The sequence below is a fragment of the Homalodisca vitripennis genome, chromosome 4 (genome assembly GCF_021130785.1).
Source record: "Homalodisca vitripennis isolate AUS2020 chromosome 4, UT_GWSS_2.1, whole genome shotgun sequence".
NCBI lineage: Eukaryota > Metazoa > Arthropoda > Insecta > Hemiptera > Cicadellidae > Homalodisca > Homalodisca vitripennis.
Genome location: NC_060210.1, coordinates 201,208,779 through 201,233,690, shown reverse-complemented (window position 1 = coordinate 201,233,690; position 24,912 = coordinate 201,208,779). Strand labels below are relative to the sequence as shown.

At 38.6% G+C, this 24,912-nt stretch overlaps 1 protein-coding gene across 2 annotated transcripts in view; it reads right to left on the bottom strand.

The window, feature by feature from the left end:
- Positions 1-24,912, bottom strand: part of LOC124360902 (organic cation transporter protein-like) — a 90,850-nt gene that overhangs the window by 23,924 nt on the left and 42,014 nt on the right. Inside the window, exons 2-3 of one of the 2 annotated variants that reach the window (XM_046814892.1) lie at positions 3,577-3,728; positions 1,494-1,628 (exon numbers count right to left, since the gene is read on the bottom strand). In XM_046814892.1, coding sequence (XP_046670848.1) covers positions 1,494-1,628; positions 3,577-3,726 — 285 coding nt within the window. In that variant the 5' untranslated portion in view covers positions 3,727-3,728. Of the gene's footprint in view, positions 1-1,493; positions 1,629-3,576; positions 3,732-24,912 lie in introns of both variants that reach the window. The other variant, XM_046814893.1, reaches the window with a different exon arrangement.

The window sequence follows — 24,912 nt, the reverse complement described above, 5'->3', positions numbered from 1 at the left end:
ACAGAAATGTAAACCGGGTTCTTTAAGTTGAATCTGAAAAGTCAACTCTGGAGAGGGCTCCATAAAACTTTCAATCATGTTGACTGTGTTGCTGTTAGACCCTACCATCATGTTGGCTGTGTTGCTGTTAGACTCTACCATCATGTTGGCTGTGTTGCTGTTAGACCCTACCATCATGTTGACTGTGTTGCTGTTAGACTCTACCATCATGTTGGCTGTGTTGCTGTTAGACCCTACCATCATGTTGGCTGTGTTGCTGTTAGACTCTACCATCATGTTGGCTGTGTTGCTGTTAGACTCTACCATCATGTTGACTGTGTTGCTGTTAGACTCTACCATCATGTTGACTGTGTTGCTGTTAGACTCTACCATCATGTTGGCTGTGTTGCTGTTAGACCCTACCATCATGTTGGCTGTGTTGCTGTTAGACCCTACCATCATGTTGACTGTGTTGCTGTTAGACTCTACCATCATGTTGGCTGTGTTGCTGTTAGACTCTACCATCATGTTGACTGTGTTGCTGTTAGACCATACCATCATGTTGACTGTGTTGCTGTAAGACTCTACCATCATGTTGGCTGTGTTTGCTGTTAGACTCTACCATCATGTTGACTGTGTTGCTGTTAGACCATACCATCATGTTGGCTGTGTTGCTGTTAGACTCTACCATCATGTTGACTGTGTTGCTGTTAGACTCTACCATCATGTTGACTGTGTTGCTGTTAGACCCTACCATCATGTTGGCTGTGTTGCTGTTAGACCCTACCATCATGTTGGCTGTGTTGCTGTTAGACTCTACCATCATGTTGGCTGTGTTGCTGTTAGACTCTACCATCATGTTGACTGTGTTGCTGTTAGACTCTACCATCATGTTGGCTGTGTTGCTGTTAGACCCTACCATCATGTTGACTGTGTTGCTGTTAGACTCTACCATCATGTTGTCTGTGTTGCTGTTAGGACTCTACAATCATGTTGACTGTGTTGCTGTTAGACCCTACCATCATGTTGGCTGTGTTGCTGTTAGACTCTACCATCATGTTGGCTGTGTTGCTGTTAGACCCTACCATCATGTTGGCTGTGTTGCTGTTAGACCCTACCATCATGTTGGCTGTGTTGCTGTTAGACTCTACCATCATGTTGGCTGTGTTGCTGTTAGACCCTACCATCATGTTGACTGTGTTGCTGTTAGACCCTACCATCATGTTGACTGTGTTGCTGTTAGACCCTACCATCATGTTGACTGTGTTGCTGTTAGACCCTACCATCATGTTGACTGTGTTGCTGTTAGACCCTACCATCATGTTGACTGTGTTGCTGTTAGACCCTACCATCATGTTGACTGTGTTGCTGTTAGACCCTACCATCATGTTGACTGTGTTGCTGTTAGACCATACCATCATGTTGACTGTGTTGCTGTTAGACCCTACCATCATGTTGACTGTGTTGCTGTTAGACCCTACCATCATGTTGACTGTGTTGCTGTTAGACCATACCATCATGTTGACTGTGTTGCTGAGCTCCGATGTGTCGTACTGCCAGAGGTCACAGGAGTGTGGAGTTCCTCCTTGGTCCCTGTAGCTGCAGGAGTCGTCCCAGGAAGATCTTGACAGGTTGGATATCGGTCTACTCTGGAACAAAATTCATTAAATTTTGATTAGATATTTTGTATTGCAGAAATCAAGAGTTTGTTTAATTATTCTTCTTGGACCTTCAAATAACTTTTTTTCTCTTAGGACAAGAAGCTTATAAACTGCACTCAGTCCTATAAGAACCTTAGCACTGCTTCCGGAGTGACAGGATATTCAGGATTGGTAAGATTACTATAGGTAGGGGCCGCCTTCTATCGAGATCCATGAGGAAGAATTAGGGCACTAATTAGTGCACATTTCAGTCATGTCCCTCCTGAAGAAGGGGAGGCCAGCTCTGAACCAGCCTATCCAGTCAAAGCAGGCGGGGGTGGCACACCCTTGTTGAGGCTAGCAAGAACCTCTGATACTTAGAGAACGAACCCCACCAACTCCAACAGTCATCTCCCGCAGTAGACTAGACCTATCGAATTACCCTTGCACCCCAGAATCTCGACATTTGCAGTTAGTGATGTGTCACTCCTGGAGATCCATAAGGTTGCCCAGATTTAAGTGACACATCAGTTTTTGCTGTGCCCAGTGTAGGTTCAACTGGAAGGTATAAACCAGCCAGAAGCCCTGTTGGGTTTAAAATGACTTAATAATGAAATGGATTATTTATATAAATTTTCCAATGGCGATCTTGGTTGCTATTATTTGTCATAGTAGACGAAATTTTGGAATCTTAATAAAATATTTTTAGGACTAAGTCATTAGGGTAGTGCCTCCTTTGATTGAAATTTGTAATAGCGACCTGGAACTGCAGTGCTTCCACCAAGAACAAACCTGTAACGATCTCTAGCAAGCACAAAATTTAGAATAATAAATATAAGAAATTCCGAAATTCTTGATCCAACAATAAGCTAGATTCAAAAATATAATGCAATAATTATGTAAAAAATATTAACTGTCAAATAATAAAGATAAACTTAATAAACAAGCCTTAATAAACTTTTATCTACAATATGTTTTATGATATTTTCTGTGAAAACTGCCAATTGCTTCATATGTATATTATGATTATTGCCCTTTAGAATCCTTATAATCCTTTCCTGTTTTCAGAATCATTACAAAATTCAGTGATCATAAATATTTTTACAATAGTTGTTTCATCATTTGATATTTTGTAAAATTCTAAACTGCCTAATGCATCTGAAACTGCAGTTTAAAGATCCACTACATACAATCCTTACATCACTACAAGTTATACAGAAAGTTGATTCTTGAAGAAGGAAGAAGAAGAAGAAGAAGGTCGGGATGAAGCTTTGCAACTCAATGCTCAAGCACGTGAGAATTGTGAATCAGCTGAGAATTGAGCATTGAGCATTGAGCGTGGAACGGGCGGGCGCTGCTGGACAATTGGCGGGTGCGACTCAACAGTGGCAGGGTTGCAGGAGTCAAGTGGTGATTGGCAAACAAGTCGGCAATTGTTGGGGTCAAGTCCGCTTAGTGATTGGCCGCGGCTCGCCACCAATTACTTCTCGGAATTTAGACGAGCATCTCGTCTTGTCTACGTACAGTTGTGACGGGCTTTCTTTAGGTAACGTCACTCAAGAGAGTGAACGATAAAAACCGTACAAACCCGTAACCCTTGGATTCCATGCAGAGTTTGCAGAGCAGCTAATCCAGCTACACCTCCTCCATTGCTCAATAACCCTTTCCCCAAACTAACACATGCGTGAACATGTGAAGGCCTTGCTGCTCACTGTTTAAACTCCAATTTAGAAAAAATTACATTCGTAGCCTTCCGTGCAATCTGTCCACCTACCCCTTCCTATTGTACTTTTTATGATGCGATTTTAGCAACCTCTTGTTCACTACTCTCCACATATTTTAGAACCAATCCGTGTAGAAATCACAAACAATCTCAGTCATACTTATCTTTATGTTTTTGAAATATGTAACATACAAATAAAAATTAAAAACTATTTAGAACTACTGTAAAACTTACTTCATTTGAAGGTATGGCACACCGGAAGTTGATGTTAGGTGACAGGAAGAGTAAGGACAGCTGGTACCAGGCGGCTGGCATTTTGAGTAGAGCCATGAGCACACTGGCACCTGCGTGGTAGCGACCCCATTGGGCGTCATTTTGTCCCATACCTGCTGACAGAATAAAGAATTACTGTGAGACTGACAAACCGGAAGTCGATATTGAAGGGAGTGCAACAAGAGTTGTTATCAGATGTATAGCATCTTGAACAGAACACTGATCAAACTGGCACATACATGCTAGCGGCCTCAACGGCCGTCATTCCTGCTGGCAGAACAATGGAGACATTACTGTGAGACTGACAAACCGGAAGTCGATATTGAAGGGAGTGCAACAAGAGTTGTTATCAGATGTATAGCATCTTGAACAGAACACTGATCAAACTGGCACATACATGCTAGCGGCCTCAACGGCCGTCATTCCTGCTGGCAGAACAATGGAGCCATTACTGTGAGACTGACAAACCGGAAGTCGATGGTGGGCAAAAGACAGACCAAGGACAGTTAGTATCATACGGTAGCATATTGAGCAAAAAGTAGTAAGCATATTGTAGCCTGTTCTGTACACGACATACCAAACATTGATTTGTCTCTTAATGCCTTCTGACAGTTCAATGGCGTCTTTCTGCGTGACTGTCAAACCGGAAGTCGGTGTAGGGCGAAGGGACACCGAGGACAGTCGGCATCAGACGTGGGCCTGACTGGTACCTGCTCGGTAATCCATGCACTGAGGTCAACGTTGTCTTGTCCCGTTGTAGCCACTGCCATTATAATAGTGTTATTACTTCAACAAGTGGGCAAGTAGCATATATCGGACATTAGACTGTCGTCGTTCCTACATTAATAACAATTTAATAGTCAATGTCACTTCTAGATGATTATAGATATGTTTTTCTTTCGACTATTCGAAATACCATAACAAAGTACAGGTATATGGCGAAACTCTCTTTCTATCGCAATGTCATTGGACACGATGTAATACGTTATGAATTACACATGTTTTATTGAGTATTTAAAAGTCGACATTCATGGACATAAATTAAAAGTGTCTTCCTTTTGTAAACCTGTGGATGAAACGTGTTTTGGGATAAATACGAAACATATATTTTAGCCACATTAACTAACGGTGTCTCTGTTGCAATTATATGAACTTATGTAACTTGTTATTAGTTTAGTGAGTGAAAAAGAGATAAAACAAGTTTCAGTTGAAAATTATTTTACTAATATATTTTAACTTAAACATGACAATTCTTTGTTCGATTACTCGTTTATTCTCACAATGTCAACTTGAACATTTTGTCTAATTTTAGTATTAAAACATATCCTAAAGAACACTAGGTACACACTTATAGTGATATAATGTTTTATAAAATTGTGTTCAGTAAGTCGGCAAAGATCGCTTCACAATGTCCGGTACCTGAGTGATGGGATTGTTTGGATTATACTCTACTTGACTTTCGTTTCCAGTACAGACAAAAGTTCCTGGCAGACACGGAACATTTGACTCGCTTTATTCATGTTTGTGATTCGTTTCGTAAAAGTAAAGCAGTCGCCAACCCACAAGGGAAATTACGAAATGTGCGAGAGGGGAAACAGCGGCCGTCAGCCGTCACTGACCACAACAGCTTTTCATCATTTACATCTTCCCATTCTACACTCGATACACTTTTATTTATTATGAATTCATTTAATAATACGTTTTGTATTGTGAAAGATTCGTTACGATAGTCAAGTGGAGATGGGTCGATTTTACTTAAAGTATGTTATTTTCTTTTTCAATTCAAATAATCATTTATAAAAATATGTGATGTTTCATTTATTCATCCCAAGTCAAAGGGATGAAATGCTACTAACTTTTAGCATTTTAGTTAGTCTAAGGACTCCACTAATCAGTCAGCCAAACTTATTTTTGGTCAACTTTTATCTCCCAAATTATTCGAAAAAATCAATTGATAAAGATAATACGTTTTATAGACGTCTTTGAAAGTTTAAAATATTTGTATTTGATTCACTATAATTTGGCTGTTATCTTTAAAAGAGTATGTCTTGTAAAGGCGACTTTGAAAAATATAATATACATTTGGGTAGTATTAAATTGAGTACTGCACTTTTATTGCTACTGTTTTCTTGTTACTTCTATGCAATTTATATAAAACATATGAGTAAAAATAATAGACAAATAGTTTACAACATAAGTGCAGATATTCTGTGAAGACTTGTAACTGTTTAATGTCCAATCAGTGACCAGGAAAACAATTGACAGTTTAACTTGGGAGCTGACCGTCTATTCTCACTACAGCTCCAAGTAACACTTCTTAGTCTTGATCGGGAACGATATAATTTAGATATATATAATACACAGTGGTACGAAAATACCGTATGCAGATGTCATAGTTGGCCTCTCCGAGAATCGAAACTGTTTTATAAAGAGCCGCAGCCTTACCGTAGGCTAAGATGAAGGTAATTTTGAGGTTATACTAAGGTACACTTAATTTTTAGGTTATGCTAGAGTGCGGGTAATTTTGAGGTTATGCTAAGGTGCAGGTAATTTTAATAATAATAATGTTGTCTTTATTTTCATCAAGCGTTTCTCAGTTACATACAGAACAACTGCTTTTCAGAACAACTATCGTCAAATACAACATATACATGAAAATTAAATAGAAATAAATAAATAAAATCTATACATTAAGCAAATTCTGCCTCATCTTATTCTTAAATGTAGCTATTGAACATTGTTTCACGTTTGGTGGGAGGTCGTTGTACAATTTCGGGCCGAAATAAGAGAAGCTCCTCCTTCCCAACTCCAGCCTAACTTTGGGAAAGTGAAGAAGATTCCCATGGCGGGTTCTGCGCTGAGAGACCTCATCCCGAAATGAGAGCTTCTCACTAAGGTACTGAGGCTCCTGATTAACAAGAGCCTTGTGGACCATGCAACACGTCATGACCCTGCAGACGGTCTCTACCGACATCATCCCAGCGGCATCTCTGTAAGGAGAGACATGCTCAAATCGTTTCAAATTAAAAATGAAACGGATAGCAGAGTTTTGCAACTTTTGAATGCGATGCATGTCTTCTCCAGAAATGCTATTCCCGTAGGCTGGGAAACAGTAGGCGAAAAACGGACAGGACTAGTGACTGCATGATACGTAGCTTCGCAGACTCAGGTAAAATATCTCTAAATCTGTAGAGTCCCCTCAGTCTACCGAGTGCTCGTTGACAGGCATGCGTGACATAGTCAGAGAACGTGAGGCCACTGTCTAGCACAACGCCAAGAGTTCTCGCCCTTTCAAATACAGCCAAACTCTGGCCATCGAGCCTCACCATCACTCCTCTTTCACTGAGGGACTGCACAATGTTGTGTGGCGCCGTATGCAACACAGTGCACTTGCCTATGTTTAGTTTCAGCCCATTCGCCATTGACCACCCCAATATTTTTTCAAGGTCGACATTGATCATATCAATGGCTGACACCATCTGCGATGGCTCATAAGACAAGTGCAGCTGCGAGTCGTCAGCATACAAATGAACTGTGCAATTTTGCACACAGCTTGGCATATCGGCTGTGTACATATTGAACAGAATAGGCCCTAGGCAACTACCTTGAGGAATGCCTCGATACTTCACAAGCGGGGTTGATGTTTCACTCCCTAAACGCGTCACTGCAGCCTGGAGTCTAAGTATGACCTTATCCAATTGACTACGCTCAAGTCAAAGCCATAATAGCTCATCTTCGCTAAAAGCATCTCATGGTCCATTGAATCAAAGGCCTTAGAATAATCCAACATAACAATGGAGTTATATTTACCCCTGTCTTTGGCGTCAATCACATCACTGAAAAGATTTGTCAGGGCTGTACATGTACTATGATTGCGCCTGCAGACCGATTGCAGCTTCGGTAAAATATCCGATGTTTTCATAAAACTGTATATTTGTCTAATGGCAATCTTTTCCAGTATCTTAGACATGGCTGGGAGTATTGAAATTGGCCTAAGCTGGTCTACCTGATCGGCAGCTTGCCCTTTCGGTATTGGCCGAACAATACTTGTTTTCCATGACTTTGGAAACACGCTGCCAACCAGGGAAACGTTTACCAGGTGTGTAATGGCTTTGATTTTGAGGTTATGCTAAGGTGCAGGTAATTTTGAGATTATGCTAGGGTGCAGGCAATTTTGAGGTTTGCTAAGGTGCAGGTAATTTTGAGATTATGTTAGGGTGCAGGCAATTTTGAGGTTTGCTAAGGTGCGAATAATTTTGAGATTATGCTAGGGTGCAGGCAATTTTGAGGTTATGCTAAGGTGCAGGTAATTTTGAGATTATGCTAGGGTGCAGGCAATTTTGAGGTTTGCTAAGGTGCGGGTAATTTTGAAGTTATACTAAGGTGCAGGTAATTTTGAGGTTGTGTTAATGTGCAGGTAATTTTGAGGTTATACTAAGATGCGGGTAATTTTGAGGTTATACTAAGGTGCAGGTCATTTTGAGGTTATGCTAACGTGCAGGTCATTTTGAGGTTATGTTAAGGGTGCAATTCTTGGATCTTCTCAAACAGTGAACGGCTCTAAGATGTAGCACATCAACCGTAATATGTGAGATCTATTCTATAGAACATGTTTGGTTCTATAGAACGTATTGCAGGTTTTAAAAAGTCTCGAAATAGATGGAAATGATGGATCACCTTTTACTATATAAAATTTACAATGATCCTTAGCCAGTCTGCCAATTTTGTATTTTTTAAGATCGTATTTTCAACCCATCATGGCATTCAGCAACTTACTGTCAATCAATTACTTTACAGTAAATTATCAACTATCGATACTCTCTACAAGCAACTGAAAACTCGTATTTGACGTATATAATAATGAAGTTACAGAAATTCCAGGAAAAATATGGACTCAAGGAAACTACCACTCTATTATAGTATGAATACAATTTGACTCCCATGCAGCAATTAGTCAAGTTACGTAATGTCTGTAGAAGCAAGTCAATTATTGATAAAGTATGTTTTCCTTGTAAGTTTATAGCGGCAATGAACTTCATACCAGTTGAAAAGTTATGAGTGTGTTAGTGTGTAACCATCATTGTATGTTGTTAATGTAAATAAACTGTTTCCATTTTAATTTTAAACTGTTTGAAATGAAATGGTACCTTTATATCGATGGTATTAGAAAAGTACATTAATGTTAAATAAAGTATACCATTGAATACAATATGCACCATTGATCCAGAAAACGTTCGTGAATGATTCAATACAGAATCATACAATATAGGAACACTATAAAATGAAAATGTTAATTTGTGAACTAATAAGGCTGTGTGTGTTTAAGGAGCCAAATAAAATATCTGAACTTTTTAATAATGCAAATGAAAAGTTTTTAGATTTATTTATTAGGCAACTAGTAGTGTCCAAGAAACAGATTTAAATTTTAGTTTTGTCCTATAAATAAAGAGCTTTTTCTGGAAACAAATATTGTATTGTTCCATACAATAGTAGTATAGGGTTGTTTACTGAATAATTATTTCAGCAGTTGAGGCTTTAAAGGATGTTTTCCCACACTGAAATTCAAAATTGTAATCGATAAAATTGTGTATTCTGGTAGTAAACACATTTTATACGATATCGTATTTTTTGCGTCATTCGGCCAAATGGACTACAAATTGGAGGTCACAACTGGAACTATTTGAGTTGCCCTTTTCCTCCTATCATTGGAAAAGGAGGAAAACCAGAAAAGTATTGTAAACAAACCTTAGTTAGTATAATGAATATTAGTCAAAGCGTTATATTTGACTTTCATGACTATAGAAGTTGAAGAAGGTAGTACAATCAGTCAAGATACTCCTGTGGTTGACTACCGGAGTTCACTTTCAGTGACCAATTTGATTGCAGTCTGCTCAAAAGTGTCGTCTGCATTCTTTTCCTTCAGGAGTCTGTCCGAATACTGTCCAGCTCAGGTACTGATGACAGCGTATTATGGATTCATCTTCCTCTACCATACATATGGAGTAACGCTCTGGGGCGGATGTGCAGATTTTATGGGTTTACTGTATTTCGACTCCGCAAAAAAAGGTTGTCTGAATTACCACCAAATTGAAAAGAAGAGAGTCATGCAGACATGCGCTCAAAGAGTTGCAGATATTGGCTTAACCCTGCCTCTACATCCTTGAAACTGTGTCATTTTGCTTGTCTAAATGTGCCTTACCACGGAGCCAAGACGTTCACAGTCACAACACCAGAGGCAGGGATAATCTCCGTACTGACAGGCACAGGACGGTAGCCTTCGAACACTTGCCCTCGCAGGCAGTGCTGTACGATTCTATAATCTGCCAAACTCACTCAAAATTCAAGAAATCTAAGACTCCCCTCAAACAGATTCTGGGAGACCAATGATTTTGGAGAAATATAACCTGGTGTCGAAGAAGGAAATAGTATATGAGTCAGAACCCGTCTCAATATTTTTTGTATAATATTTATAATAAAGTTATAAAATATATAATATAATATATGTAATATTGTTTTCTGCAAATCATGCCTCTTTTTCAATGTTGGCGATAAATAAGTAATTAGAGTTCATTTTACTTTCTCTATACGAATAAAACATCTTCTGAAACAAAGTACAAATACAAATAAGTTTTTGTAGGCGAAGTTCAACAAGTAATAACAAAAATAACTAAACGAATAACCTGAAGTTTAAACTTAACTATTCCCCAAAATAAAGTTGTAAAAGTAATTTCACACATACACAAACAACGTGATTATGACAGCTGCAAAACGTGTAGAAATAACGTATCTAGTGTGTGGAGTAAACACCAGTCAGTGTCTATATAAACACCACATACACGACTGCGGCCGAGCGAGCAGCGCCTCTGATAGTGTCATGAGTTGATTGATGCTGTCGCTGTTTTTGAAACGTCTCGGGGAGAATCGTCAGCAGTATTTACCCCGGTAATCCCTCGGGAACTTTCCACTGTCATTTATTTGTTTGTGCGTACATTTATACGTCATATGGATTAGTACAGAGTTAAAGAGACTGCGTGGGTCTTTTTTGAAAGCCACACCAAAACACCCAAAACTTTATATAGGTCTTTAATATTTGATTGCTCTCTCAGATATTTGTGTGATCAGACGCTATAGAATTGTATTCTGTTACGTATTTGGGGATTCTGTTACCAAGTACCGCACTGATGGCCGGAGCTCTAGCTTATAAGACAAGAAGGGAATGTTACCCAACCTTGTTCTTGTAAAATCAGGTAAATTATACTTCCGGAGAATATAAAACGTTAATAATACAGTAACGATTACAGTGAGATGGTTTTGTATATGAGACTTTTCAGAGTGGGCTCACAGAATATATTATGGCTATGTTGACTACATTAGTGGGGAACCGTCTACGAGTATGTTACTTCTTTACTATACTCAAATTCCAAAAGTGTCATAAGGTTCCTTAAATGAAGAGAGTAAAATCATATTACTCATATTGTTTTTGAATTAACATTTTTACAGTTGTATATGTACGTAATTTACGTAGACCGGACGTAGAGAACACATTAGTTTGAGAGCCATAGTTCATATCGTGTAGTCTCCAGGAAACCTGTAATAACACTTCCTCACGTTTGCCACAGACTTCTTAAATTCATTGTGAATATAAATATTCGCCCATTCCTTTTGCATTGCCCTTATCAGTGTTTTCTCTTGGCCATGGGAATTCCGGTGTACACATACATGAATAAATAAATGAATTTATTCAATCATCAAATGTACATCAATGCAACATTATAACAACTCGGAACTGACTGACCACTTTTGCGAGTAGTGTGGTCAATGGACGACAGAAAAATATATACATAGGAAATACAATAGTATGTGTTACTATTCTCAGAAGTGAGTGAAGACAACATGATAATATTTTTTTTTTTGTAATATTTTAGTCCAGTTGATAAATTTGGTTTTTTGGCTCTCATAAAGAAAATACAGTTTACTGATTCCTGCAGAGCTTATTAAAATAAATATAATTTTACGTACTCTAAATACGATATAAATACATGACACAAAAGTTAATTATTCCACTTCTTGAAACAATGGAAATAACAAAAATCCACATTATGGATGTTCACATTTGTATATATTAACACTCTTTTGATTTTAAAAAGTAGAGTTTTATTTATATAAGTACAGCAATATATTATTTATTACTATATATTACGTACATACTGCATATTTATTATTAATTTATTTATGTCAAGTAACTTGTTTAAATTAATGTGTTTGTCATAAACTTAACTCTTAAATAAGAGTCACACGATAAGGGTTATACTGTATTGCAAAAACAAACCGTCTCCACAGTAAAGTCATCACGTACCACAGTAACTGTAGCGAAACGCTTGGCTAAGTACAGTTCATGGGTCTTTTGAGACATTTAGTCTAATACAGTTTCAATAAAACCAGAAACCTTTATGTTCTTCTTCTTGGTTTAAAATACTGATTTAATTAGTTACCAACAAACAACTAATTTATCAAAACTCTTAAAAAATTCGTTGGTGTGTCTCAAATAAAACACAATAATGTGTACCTTAAAAGTCCGAAACATCCACTTGACTGCAGGAGGACATACGTGTATACGGTATACGGTAACTTGAAATTAAACACAATAATTTGTACCTTAAAAGTCCGAAACATCCACTTGACTGCGGGAGGACATACGTGTATACGGTATACGGTAACTTGAAATTAAACTCAATAATTTGTACCTTAAAAGTCCGAGACATCCACTTGACTGCGGGAGCACATACGGTATACGGTAACTTGATATTAAACACAATAATGTGTACCTTAAAAGTCCGAAACACCCACGTGACTGCGGGAGCACATACGTGTATACGGTATACGGTAACTTGAAATTAAACACAATAATTTGTACCTTAAAAGTCCGAAACATCCACTTGACTGCGGGAGGACATACGTGTATACGGTATACGGTAACTTGAAATTAAACACAATAATGTGTACCTTAAAAGTCCGAAACATCCACTTGACTGCGGGAGCACATACGTGTATACGGTATACGGTAACTTGATATTAAACACAATAATGTGTACCTTAAAAGTCCGAAACATCCACTTGACTGCGGGAGGACATACGTGTATACGGTATACGGTAACTTGAAATTAAACACAATAATGTGTACCTTAAAAGTCCGAAACATCCACTTGACTGCGGGAGGACATACGTGTATACGGTATACGGTAACTTGAAATTAAACACAATAATTTGTACCTTAAAAGTCCGAAACATCCACTTGACTGCGGGAGGACATACGTGTATACGGTATACGGTAACTTGAAATTAAACACAATAATTTGTACCTTAAAAGTCCGAAACATCCACTTGACTGCGGGAGGACATACGGTATACGGTAACTTGATATTAAACACAATAATGTGTACCTTAAAAGTCCGAAACATCCACTTGACTGCGGGAGCACATACGTGTATACGGTATACGGTAACTTGAAATTAAACACAATAATGTGTACCTTAAAAGTCCGAAACATCCACGTGACTGCGGGAGCACATACGGTATACGGTAACTTGAAATTAAACACAATAATGTGTACCTTAAAAGTCCGAAACATCCACTTGACTGCGGAAGCACATACGGTATACGGTAACTTGATATTAAACACAATAATGTGTACCTTAAAAGTCCGAGACACCCACGTGACTGCGGGAGCACATATAGTCCGGTAAAATAAGGATGCAACCTCGGAATGAAAGATAATAAGCTAAAAATTTGCATACGTCTTTATTTTGATGGTATAAAACTTACCTCAAAAGTCTCATATAATCACGTGTACGCGTCTTTAGATATTTAAGGTCAAAGTTCACGAAAATCATTTTTTTTTGCAAATATCTCGTTTCCCTTACGCTAAATGACTGAAGATGGTTAGAGAAATTGTAGAACGGAAAATTCTCTTCAACTTTTGTCTGAAGTAATTTTATGTACGTTTCAACCCTTTTTGAGATACAGCGCAAAGAGTAGGGGACCGCTTACCTGTATATACGATAATGCGAGGTCAGCCAGTAGAATACAATAAATAAATGAGTGATATTGTTAATTATTCACTTACTATTATTATTATTACTTAATACTATTATTATTGTTAGCATTATTATCATTATAATTAAATTTTTATTATTATTTATTATTTAATATAGGTCCCTATTTATAGATATTAATTATAAATTATATATTGTCTAAATAATACTTATTTTATTTTTAACCAAACATACAATATTAAAAGAAATATTTCAAATGAAAGTTTAATTATATATTTATTTATTGATCCAATAATCAATTTATTAAAATTACAAATATAAAATATTTGTTTTTATTATTAGCGATTAATATTTTTGTTTTAATTTTCTTCTTGTTCATCGTCTTCTTCTTCTTCTCCTCCTCCTCCACTCCTTCTTCTTCCTCTGGCTGATCAATATCGGATTCATTATCATCATTCTCGTTTACTAAATTATCAGAATAGAAAGATTCAAGAATATCAGGTGCATATTCACTTTCTTCATTGAAACCATCTGAAGTTGATGAAGCGTTGAGGCATGATTGTCCATTACACTGCCCACAAATTAAAGTGCATCGCAATCCTGATTTCCTGCATCCGCAATTAGAAGTACAACCTTTCTTGCAATTGTAAAATATTGTATTCAGCAGTTCTTCTGGTGCTGGTTGTAATAATGTTGTTATTGGTCCCAGGAGTTCATTTTGCAGTACCCCAGCCGAATTCCTGGGGTTCTAAATTTCCCAAACTAATTTGGGTCTAATAATAGACACGAAGGATAGATATGCTGACGAGCTGCTGTACTTGAAGGAGGAAGACTTGATAACTGCACTGGTTTGTTGAGTCTTGTTGATTTGATGAACTGGGTGTATCGAAAAGAGTATATCGTCTTCTGATTTCGGAGCATTATACGTTGCTAAGAAAATACGTACTCCATTTTCAAATAATTCATGTACAGAGCAGTTTTTTTTTGTTTAAATAGTTCAGCTGATTGATTTAAATCGTGATGTTTTTCGAACATTTTAATAAACGATAATTTTAACCTTTTTATAAAGCCCAGAAGTCGTATCACATCCACTAAATGCGTGTAAAAATAATATGTGTTTCTTAGAATGAGGGTATTTATCAAAAACTTTTTCGATGAATACAGTTTTGTCTCCACATTACCCTTACCCCATTTTTTTTGAAAAAAATTTCTTGTTGATGTGATTGAGCACGTCCTATCAAGATAACTAGCAAATCAATATCTTCGCCTACAATGACAGAAGTTTTTTTTTTAAGTTCAGACTCTGCAATAGCTATTTCTACAATGAGAACATCAGCATCATCTCTGGCTTGTTTTGTAGTGATATTAAACAGTTTTTAATTTGTTGATAAGCATGTCTATAAATATTTTTTTTATTAGATGAATTCTATAAAAATTTTTTCTTGGCTGATTGGCACCTCCATTGTTTCATCAGAGCGAGTTCGTAAGATTTTGACACACCAGCAGTTCTTCTTAATTCTTCCATTGCTTTAATGTTTTTAGTGTAGTCCTGAGTAACCATCAAAAATACAACAACGATACTTGACCCATAATGTGTTTGTAAATATTTGACGTATTTATTCAAAATATCACAGATAGTATCATCTTTATTCCATACAACGCGATGCAAGAGAAAACCACCATTGATGATATATTTGTAGTGGTTTCGTCTCGGTATATTAAATAATAAATATTTAATAATAATGATAATAATAATAGTATTAAGTAATAAAATAATATTAAATGAATAATTAACAATATAACATAATTTTATTTATTGTATTCTACTGGCTGACCTCGCATTATCGTATAAATATACAGGTAAGCGGTCTCCTACTCTTTGCGCTGTATCTCAAAAAGGGTTGAACGTACATAAAATTTACTTCAGACAAAAGTTGAAGAGAATTTTCCGTTCTACAATTTTTCTAACCACCTTCAAAGTCATTTAGCGTAAAGGGAAACGAGATATTTGCAAAAAACTGATTTTCATGAACTTTGACCTTAAATATCTAAAGACGCGTATACGTGATTATATGAGACTTTTGAGGTAAGTTTTATACCATCAAAATAAAGACCTATGCAAATTTTTAGCTTATTATCTTCCATTCCGAGGTTGCATCCTTATTTTGCCTTATTTTACTGAGTTAATACGTGTATACGGTATACGGTAACTTGAAATTAAACACAATAATGTGTACCTTAAAAGTCCGAGACACCTACGTGACTGCGGGAGCACATACGTGTATACGGTAACTTGAAATTAAACACAATAATGTGTACCTTAAAAGTCCGAAACATCCACGTGACTGCGGGAGCACATACGGTATACGGTAACTTGAAATTAAACACAATAATGTGTACCTTAAAAGTCCGAAACATCCACTTGACTGCGGGAGCACATACGGTATACGGTAACTTGAAATTAAACACAATAATGTGTACCTTAAAAGTCCGAGACACCCACGTGACTGCGGGAGCACATACGTGTATACGGTAACTTGAAATTAAACACAATAATGTGTACCTTAAAAGTCCGAAACATCCACTTGACTGCGGGAGGACATACGTGTATACGGTATACGGTAACTTGAAAGTAAACACAATAATGTGTACCTTAAAAGTCCGAAACATCCACTTGACTGCGGGAGCACATACGGTATACGGGTATACGGTAACTTGATATCTTGCGTCCAATCCACTACACTTTATATGGCAGTCGTGGATCAATAGATAAATAAAATAAAACATGTATTTACTTTCCGTATAAAAACTTATTTGTATTTCATTTTATTAAGAGGCAAATTTGTCTGTAAGGTTTCTATGACAGCAACGAAAACAAAGTGAGTGCTTTGAATGTGGCTGGATGGATGTTGGTGGAGTGGCTTGTACACACTACAGAGCATAAAGTGGCTTATGACCTTTCATTCGACACATTTTCAAAGCTACAGAAAACAAACATAGAAAATTACATTACAATGTTGCAACATCACTTACAAATCAATAAGCTAAGGATAAAAATGACGATTCAAAATCTTTTGAAATGTATTTTATTATTATGTATGAGATGTGTATTCTATCTCTTTATGTGTCAGTATGTTTAGTAAAACGAATGTTGTATAATTTATTGTAAAACACTGTTTTAATTATAAATTCCGATTACTGCTTATAATATTTGATGCAACTATAAAACATGTTTATTCCTTGTGTAATTCATTTAGTTTTGTTTCAAATTGTTTTAATTCCAAATTTAATAATATTTTTGCCTTTTAATAATATTAACTCATTGAGGCAGACTGCACCACAGTCACCCCATAACAGTTAAACAAATAGGTCGAGAGCCTTGTAAATAAAGAGTCTACTGTAACAGCAGCCAACTCTTGTTATTTTCTTGTTGCATAATTTATAAGTTGTTATCGTATTTTTCAGAATTTACATTATTGTTATTGTTGTTTTTTCTAAATTCTGCTTCAAAACTATGTACCTACATTAGATCTTTTTCCTCGTTTTACCTTTTTTGGGCTTGTATATTACACATACACATAACCTAGTTATACTTTTCCATGCTATAATTTGGATAAAATTATGGTGTTTCTGTTTTCTAGTTTGTAAGACATTCATTCACTTTGCTTTTTATTTTTGAATGGCGAATAAAAGGATCTAAAATAACTATAATGTGTGGCACCAAAGAAGTCCTGCATTGACTTGTGAATCGACCAATAAGAACAATGCGATTTTGTCAATGTATTTCCTGAGTTTGACGACTCTTGTTTAACACTACCCAGAGTATAAGGCCTGAATGCTCTGCGACTTCACAAACAGACAACAATACTACATATTATTTTGTAGGCTCGACTGAACACGGTGAGGATAATATGTAACCAGCTGTTGAACACATTCACAAATATTAATTAATGAACTATTAACCAGACTCCTCCACTATAGCGTTGGTTATTTACACGTCATTTGTACAGCCACGAGTAAAGTCCTCTATCTCGAATGTAGGACTAACGTTAATTGCTCACAATTACAGCTGCTAGTGTATGTCCCTTAAGGATATTTAAACCCAAATAATAATATTCTTTGATTTTAAATGGGAACTATTAATTTCACGTTGTCCAAGTTTATCACTACACCTCCCAACTAGGCGTTATTTTGTAAGCGGGTACTTAAATATCATTTATAGAATTGAAACCGTCTTTAAGATGCTATCTGAAGATGTAACTATAAAAATGACCAAAACAGGTATATGTAACAACTATGCAAATATTTTCCGACTTTAAAAAGTCGGTTTCGAGTATAAAATAGGAAAAGGATTATTTACTAAACAAATTGTCTCAAGTTCCTTAAGTGGTTCTGAAACTAAAATAACACGTCGCTAGAACTGTCACATGACCAGTAAGTTCATTATCCCGTCGCTCTCCGATTTCTTTGCCCGAAGCTCAAACCGTAATTACCTCATTATCGCGGACTGAGCCAATTTTCACACCTCGTAATTGACGATTATCGGTGAAAAGCTCACCGACTTTCTGGTTACAAAACAGCGGTGTATTTAGGTTGTACAATGTAATGGGAAAGGTGTAATTGATCACATGCCAATGTTCTGTCAATTAATTTGTAGATTATGAGTGCTAATTCGATTTTTACTGTCGTTATAATAATTTTAATAACATCTTCTTTTTATAAAAATAAGAACACTACATGAAACTATTTTTTGGGTTTAAAACTTGTCCTACCCACTAAAAGGTACCCCTCTTTTATTTACTGGATTAAAGGATGGGTTTCAGGAGCGAACATACTTATAACCTGTGACAACCGTTCTCAACCCAGCAAGTTGATCCGCTGTTGTGGTATGGTACAAGTTAGGGGAAGTAATAATATTATAATCCTGCACTACTACTACTGACAAGGAACATGTGAGCCACACCAAGTGTCGTGTAACATGCTTCGCTCAGGGTTTACAAACACATTTCATCAGGCTACAACTGTTACTATGCAGAACGTTAAATGTTACAAGAATGTACTCAGATTTTTCTTAAATTTATTTATCCAGCGAATGTATCGTTGTCATAATTGTTAGCTATATGACCGATGTAGTTCGCTAACGCTCAGCCAAATCTCAAGGAGCGTGCATCAGCATCGAAACGTTGCTGCCCATATACAAATATAGCTTGCAGCAAAGTTCTAGCTCACAGGTCAGCTCGCTGTCGAGATAACGTGTGGACAGGAAGACAGACAGACATGACAGTTTTCCAGCCAATCACGTGATAGTGTTCGCTAACGCTCAGCAAGTTACCTACAAACCACTATAAGTTGCTCAAAGTATGTATGTAACTATTATTGATTTAGAACAGTAATTGATTTTATTTGATAGTTCTTTATACATCAAAGTTAAAACATCAAGTTGCGTGTTCTCGTATCAGTTCACAGCAGATGATATATATATCTGAAATTTAAACCCATTACTAAACCCTGTTTTAGTTTTCCCAACGACAACATACTTACTTACAATTGCTCAGACACGATAGTAGGCTATGTATTTTGTATGTACCTGTATGTATGTAATAGTCACGGATCCCTCTAAACACACTGTAACACAGTACGAGACAATCATTCCACAACAAACAGACCGAACATTTGTAATCAAAGTGTTGAGTAATTCTCACAGCACTTTATTTCTACACATTTTCTCACATTTTAACCACCAGCATTAGAATTAGCATCAGCATTAGCATCAGCACTACTTATCTCAGACCCTTTCACTGTCACAACGTTTAATCAACATAGGCGATTACAGAACTTCAAAACTGTCACGTTCTAATTGTACCTGGAAGGTGATTGTGAGCCTTTATAACTCCATAACTAGTCTCTTATCGCGACATTCTTGGAAACAGGTTCTAGAGTTTATAATGATCTCCTACCATTATAAGAGTCGGTTAATGATTAGATATTTGTAAAAGAATTTTTATTAACCTTCTAATTTTGCAATTCTATTACATTGTTTGAATGCACGAACTCTATAACGCCGTCTCTGCACAGTTTGCGTGCACAATGATTGGTTCAGTTGTATGGACATGTTCTAAACGTACGGATATTTGAGAGTTATATTTACAATTTAAAAAATGTGGAAAGTGTTTTCTATTTCTTAGTTCTAATTTATAAAATCGTGTCACAATAAAGTTCATTATTTTATATTATATCTGAGTACCTCGCATCGTTAGGTTTGAAATTCCGTGAAATAAAAGACAAACATAACAGCCTGTGATAAATATCTTTGCGAGCCGCAATGTGTGCAGGGTCCGCGCGTATTGTGGCAGGTTAGGTTATGTTAGGTAAGGCTATAAGGATAGGAAAGGTTAGGTTATGTTAGGAAATTTTAGTTCATGACAGGTTAGGTTAGATTAGGTTAGGAGATGTTAGGTGAGGATAGGTTAGGTTAGGATTATGTTAGGCTATGAGGTTAGGTTAGGAGATGTTAGGTGAAGATAGGTTAAGGTTACGGTTACGTTAGGAGATGTTAGATGGAGGATAGGTTAGGTTAGGTTAGGTTAGGAGATGTTAGGTGAGGATAGGTTAAGGTTAGGAGATGTTAGGTGAGGGATAGGTTAAGGTTAGGAGATGTTAGGTGAGGCTATGAGGATAGGTAGGTTAGGAGATGGTTAGGTGAGGATAGGTTAGGTTAGGAGATGTTATGTGAGGATAGGTAAGGTTAGGATATGTTAGGTTAGGTTAAGGTTAGGAGATGTTAGGTGAGGATAGGTTAGGTTAGGAGATGTTAGGTGAGGATAGGTTAGGTTAGAAGATGTTAGGTGAGGATAGGTTAGGTTAGGAGATGTTAGGTGAGGATAGGTTAGGTTAGGAGATGTTAGGTGAGGATAGGTTAGGTTAGGATATGAAAGGTTAGGTTATGTTAGGTAAGGCTAGGAGATGTTAGGTTAGGTTAGGTTAGGAGATGTTAGGTGAGGATAGGTTAGGTTAGGATATGTTAGGTTAGGTTAGGTTAGGTTAGGAGATGTTAGGTGAGGATAGGTTAGGTTAGGAGATGTTAGGTGAGGATAGGTTAGGTTAGGAGATGTTAGGTGAGGATAGGTTAGGTTAGGAGATGTTAGGTTAGGTTAGGTTAGGTTAGGAGATGTTAGGTGAGGATAAGGTTAGGTTAGGAGATGTTTAGGTGAGGATAGGTTAAGGTTAGGATATGTTAGGTTAGGAGATGTTAGGTGAGGATAGGTTAGGTTAGGATATGTTAGGTGAGGTTAGGTTAGGAGATGTTAGGTGAGGTTGGGTTAGGAGATGTTAGGTGAAGATAGGTTAGGTTATGTTACGTTAGGAGATGTTAGATGAGGATAGGAAAGGTTAGGTTATGTTAGGAGATTGCTATGAGGATATGAAAGGTTAGGTTATGTTTGGTAAGGCTATGAGGATAGTGTAAGGTTCGGTTATGTTAGGTAAGTCTATGAGGATAGGTAAGGTTATGTTAGGTTTTTATTTTATTTGTCCCTTGAATTAATGAGTGTTCCGGATTTGTATAAGTAGAGCGTGAAAATTAGCGTATAATCGTAAAAGATTATTTCTTATAAATTATTTAATCTCATTCCATAGGGAAATTCCAGGAGGACCGAGAGAAAATGTTCCAATGCGTAATAAATCTGTAAATATAAATATAATTAAGATCTTAGAGGGTCAAAGGAAGCCAGTTTAGACGTTTCATTAATCTCGGTTGGTATTAGTAATATGACAATTCCACCCAATAAAAAAATGTCTCAGACAACAAAAGTATAAGTTCCTATCACCGCACCTACCTGCAGGAAACAACCGGGGAAAATAGTCTGCTGGAGGGCAAGGCCAGTTCCGCTCACAGTTATCTCTGTTATCTCTACCTAGCACACATGCCAGCAAACACGTGCACCTACAACATGTACTATTGTACACGAGCAGGGACAAGGAGCGGCAGCGATAACTTGTCTGCTGGAGGGCAAGGCCAGTTCTGCTCACAGTTATCTCTGTTATCTCTACCTAGCACACATACCAGCAAACACGTGCACCTACAACATGTACTATTGTGCACGAGCAGGGACAAGGAGCGGCAGCGATAACTTGTCTGCTGGAGGGCAAGGCCAGTTCTGCTCACAGTTATCTCTGTTATCTCTACCTAGCACACATACCAGCAAACACGTGCACCTACAACATGTACTATTGTGCACGAGCAGGGACAGGGAGCGGCAGCGATAACTTGTCTGCTGGAGGGCAAGGCCAGTTCTGCTCACAGTTATCTCTGTTATCTCTACCTAGCACACATACCAGCAAACACGTGCACCTACAACATGTACTATTGTGCACGAGCAGGGACAGGGAGCGGCAGCGATAACTTGTCTGCTGGAGGGCAAGGCCAGTTCTGCTCACAGTTATCTCTGTTATCTCTACCTAGCACACATTTCAGCAAACACGTGCACTAACAACATGTACTATTGTGCACGAGCAGGGACAGGGAGCGGCAGCGATAACTTGTCTACTGGAGGGCAAGGCCAGTTCTGCTCACAGTTATCTCTGTTATCTCTACCTAGCACACATTTCAGCAAACACGTGCACTTACAACATGTACTATTGTGCACGAGCAGGGACAGGGAGCGGCAGCGATAACTTGTCTACTGGAGGGCAAGGCCAGTTCTGCTCACAGTTATCTCTGTTATCTCTACCTAGCACACATTTCAGCAAACACGTGCACTTACAACATGTACTATTGTGCACGAGCAGGGACAGGCAGCGGCAGCGATAACTTGTCTACTGGAGGGCAAGGCCAGTTCTGCTCACAGTTATCTCTGTTATCTCTACCTAGCACACATTTCAGCAAACACGTGCACTTACAACATGTACTATTGTGCACGAGCAGGGACAGGCAGCGGCAGCGATAACTTGTCTACTGGAGGGCAAGGCCAGTTCTGCTCACAGTTATCTCTGTTATCTCTACCTAGCACACATTTCAGCAAACACGTGCACTTACAACATGTACTATTGTGCACGAGCAGGGACAGGGAGCGGCAGCGATAACTTGTCTGCTGGAGGGCAAGGCCAGTTCTGCTCACAGTTATCTCTGTTATCTCTACCTAGCACACATTTCAGCAAACACGTGCACTTACAACATGTACTATTGTGCACGAGCAGGGACAGGGAGCGGCAGCGATAACTTGTCTGCTGGAGGGCAAGGCCAGTTCTGCTCACAGTTATCTCTGTTATCTCTACCTAGCACACATTTCAGCAAACACGTGCACTTACAACATGTACTATTGTGCACGAGCAGGGACAGGGAGCGGCAGCGATAACTTGTCTGCTGGAGGGCAAGGCCAGTTCTGCTCACAGTTATCTCTGTTATCTCTACCTAGCACACATTTCAGCAAACACGTGCACTTACAACATGTACTATTGTGCACGAGCAGGGACAGGGAGCGGCAGCGATAACTTGTCTACTGGAGGGCAAGGCCAGTTCTGCTCACAGTTATCTCTGTTATCTCTACCTAGCACACATTTCAGCAAACACGTGCACTTACAACATGTACTATTGTGCACGAGCAGGGACAGGGAGCGGCAGCGATAACTTGTCTGCTGGAGGGCAAGGCCAGTTCTGCTCACAGTTATCTCTGTTATCTCTACCTAGCACACATTTCAGCAAACACGTGCACTTACAACATGTACTATTGTGCACGAGCAGGGACAGGGAGCGGCAGCGATAACTTGTCTACTGGAGGGCAAGGCCAGTTCTGCTCACAGTTATCTCTGTTATCTCTACCTAGCACACATTTCAGCAAACACGTGCACTTACAACATGTACTATTGTGCACGAGCAGGGACAGGGAGCGGCAGCGATAACTTGTCTACTGGAGGGCAAGGCCAGTTCTGCTCACAGTTATCTCTGTTATCTCTACCTAGCACACATTTCAGCAAACACGTGCACTTACAACATGTACTATTGTGCACGAGCAGGGACAGGGAGCGGCAGCGATAACTTGTCTGCTGGAGGGCAAGGCCAGTTCTGCTCACAGTTATCTCTGTTATCTCTACCTAGCACACATTTCAGCAAACACGTGCACTTACAACATGTACTATTGTGCACGAGCAGGGACAGGGAGCGGCAGCGATAACTTGTCTGCTGGAGGGCAAGGCCAGTTCTGCTCACAGTTATCTCTGTTATCTCTACCTAGCACACATTTCAGCAAACACGTGCACTTACAACATGTACTATTGTGCACGAGCAGGGACAGGGAGCGGCAGCGATAACTTGTCTGCTGGAGGGCAAGGCCAGTTCTGCTCACAGTTATCTCTGTTATCTCTACCTAGCACACATTTCAGCAAACACGTGCACTTACAACATGTACTATTGTGCACGAGCAGGGACAGGGAGCGGCAGCGATAACTTGTCTGCTGGAGGGCAAGGCCAGTTCTGCTCACAGTTATCTCTGTTATCTCTACCTAGCACACATTTCAGCAAACACGTGCACTTACAACATGTACTATTGTGCACGAGCAGGGACAGGGAGCGGCAGCGATAACTTGTCTACTGGAGGGCAAGGCCAGTTCTGCTCACAGTTATCTCTGTTATCTCTACCTAGCACACATTTCAGCAAACACGTGCACTTACAACATGTACTATTGTGCACGAGCAGGGACAGGGAGCGGCAGCGATAACTTGTCTGCTGGAGGGCAAGGCCTGTTCTGCTCACAGTTATCTCTGTTATCTCTACCTAGCACACATTTCAGCAAACACGTGCACTTACAACATGTACTATTGTGCACGAGCAGGGACAGGGAGCGGCAGCGATAACTTGTCTGCTGGAGGGCAAGGCCTGTTCTGCTCACAGTTATCTCTGTTATCTCTACCTAGCACACATTTCAGCAAACACGTGCACTTACAACATGTACTATTGTGCACGAGCAGGGACAGGGAGCGGCAGCGATAACTTGTCTGCTGGAGGGCAAGGCCTGTTCTGCTCACAGTTATCTCTGTTATCTCTACCTAGCACACATTTCAGCAAACACGTGCACTTACAACATGTACTATTGTGCACGAGCAGGGACAGGGAGCGGCAGCGATAACTTGTCTGCTGGAGGGCAAGGCCAGTTCTGCTCACAGTTATCTCTGTTATCTCTACCTAGCACACATTTCAGCAAACACGTGCACTTACAACATGTACTATTGTGCACGAGCAGGGACAGGGAG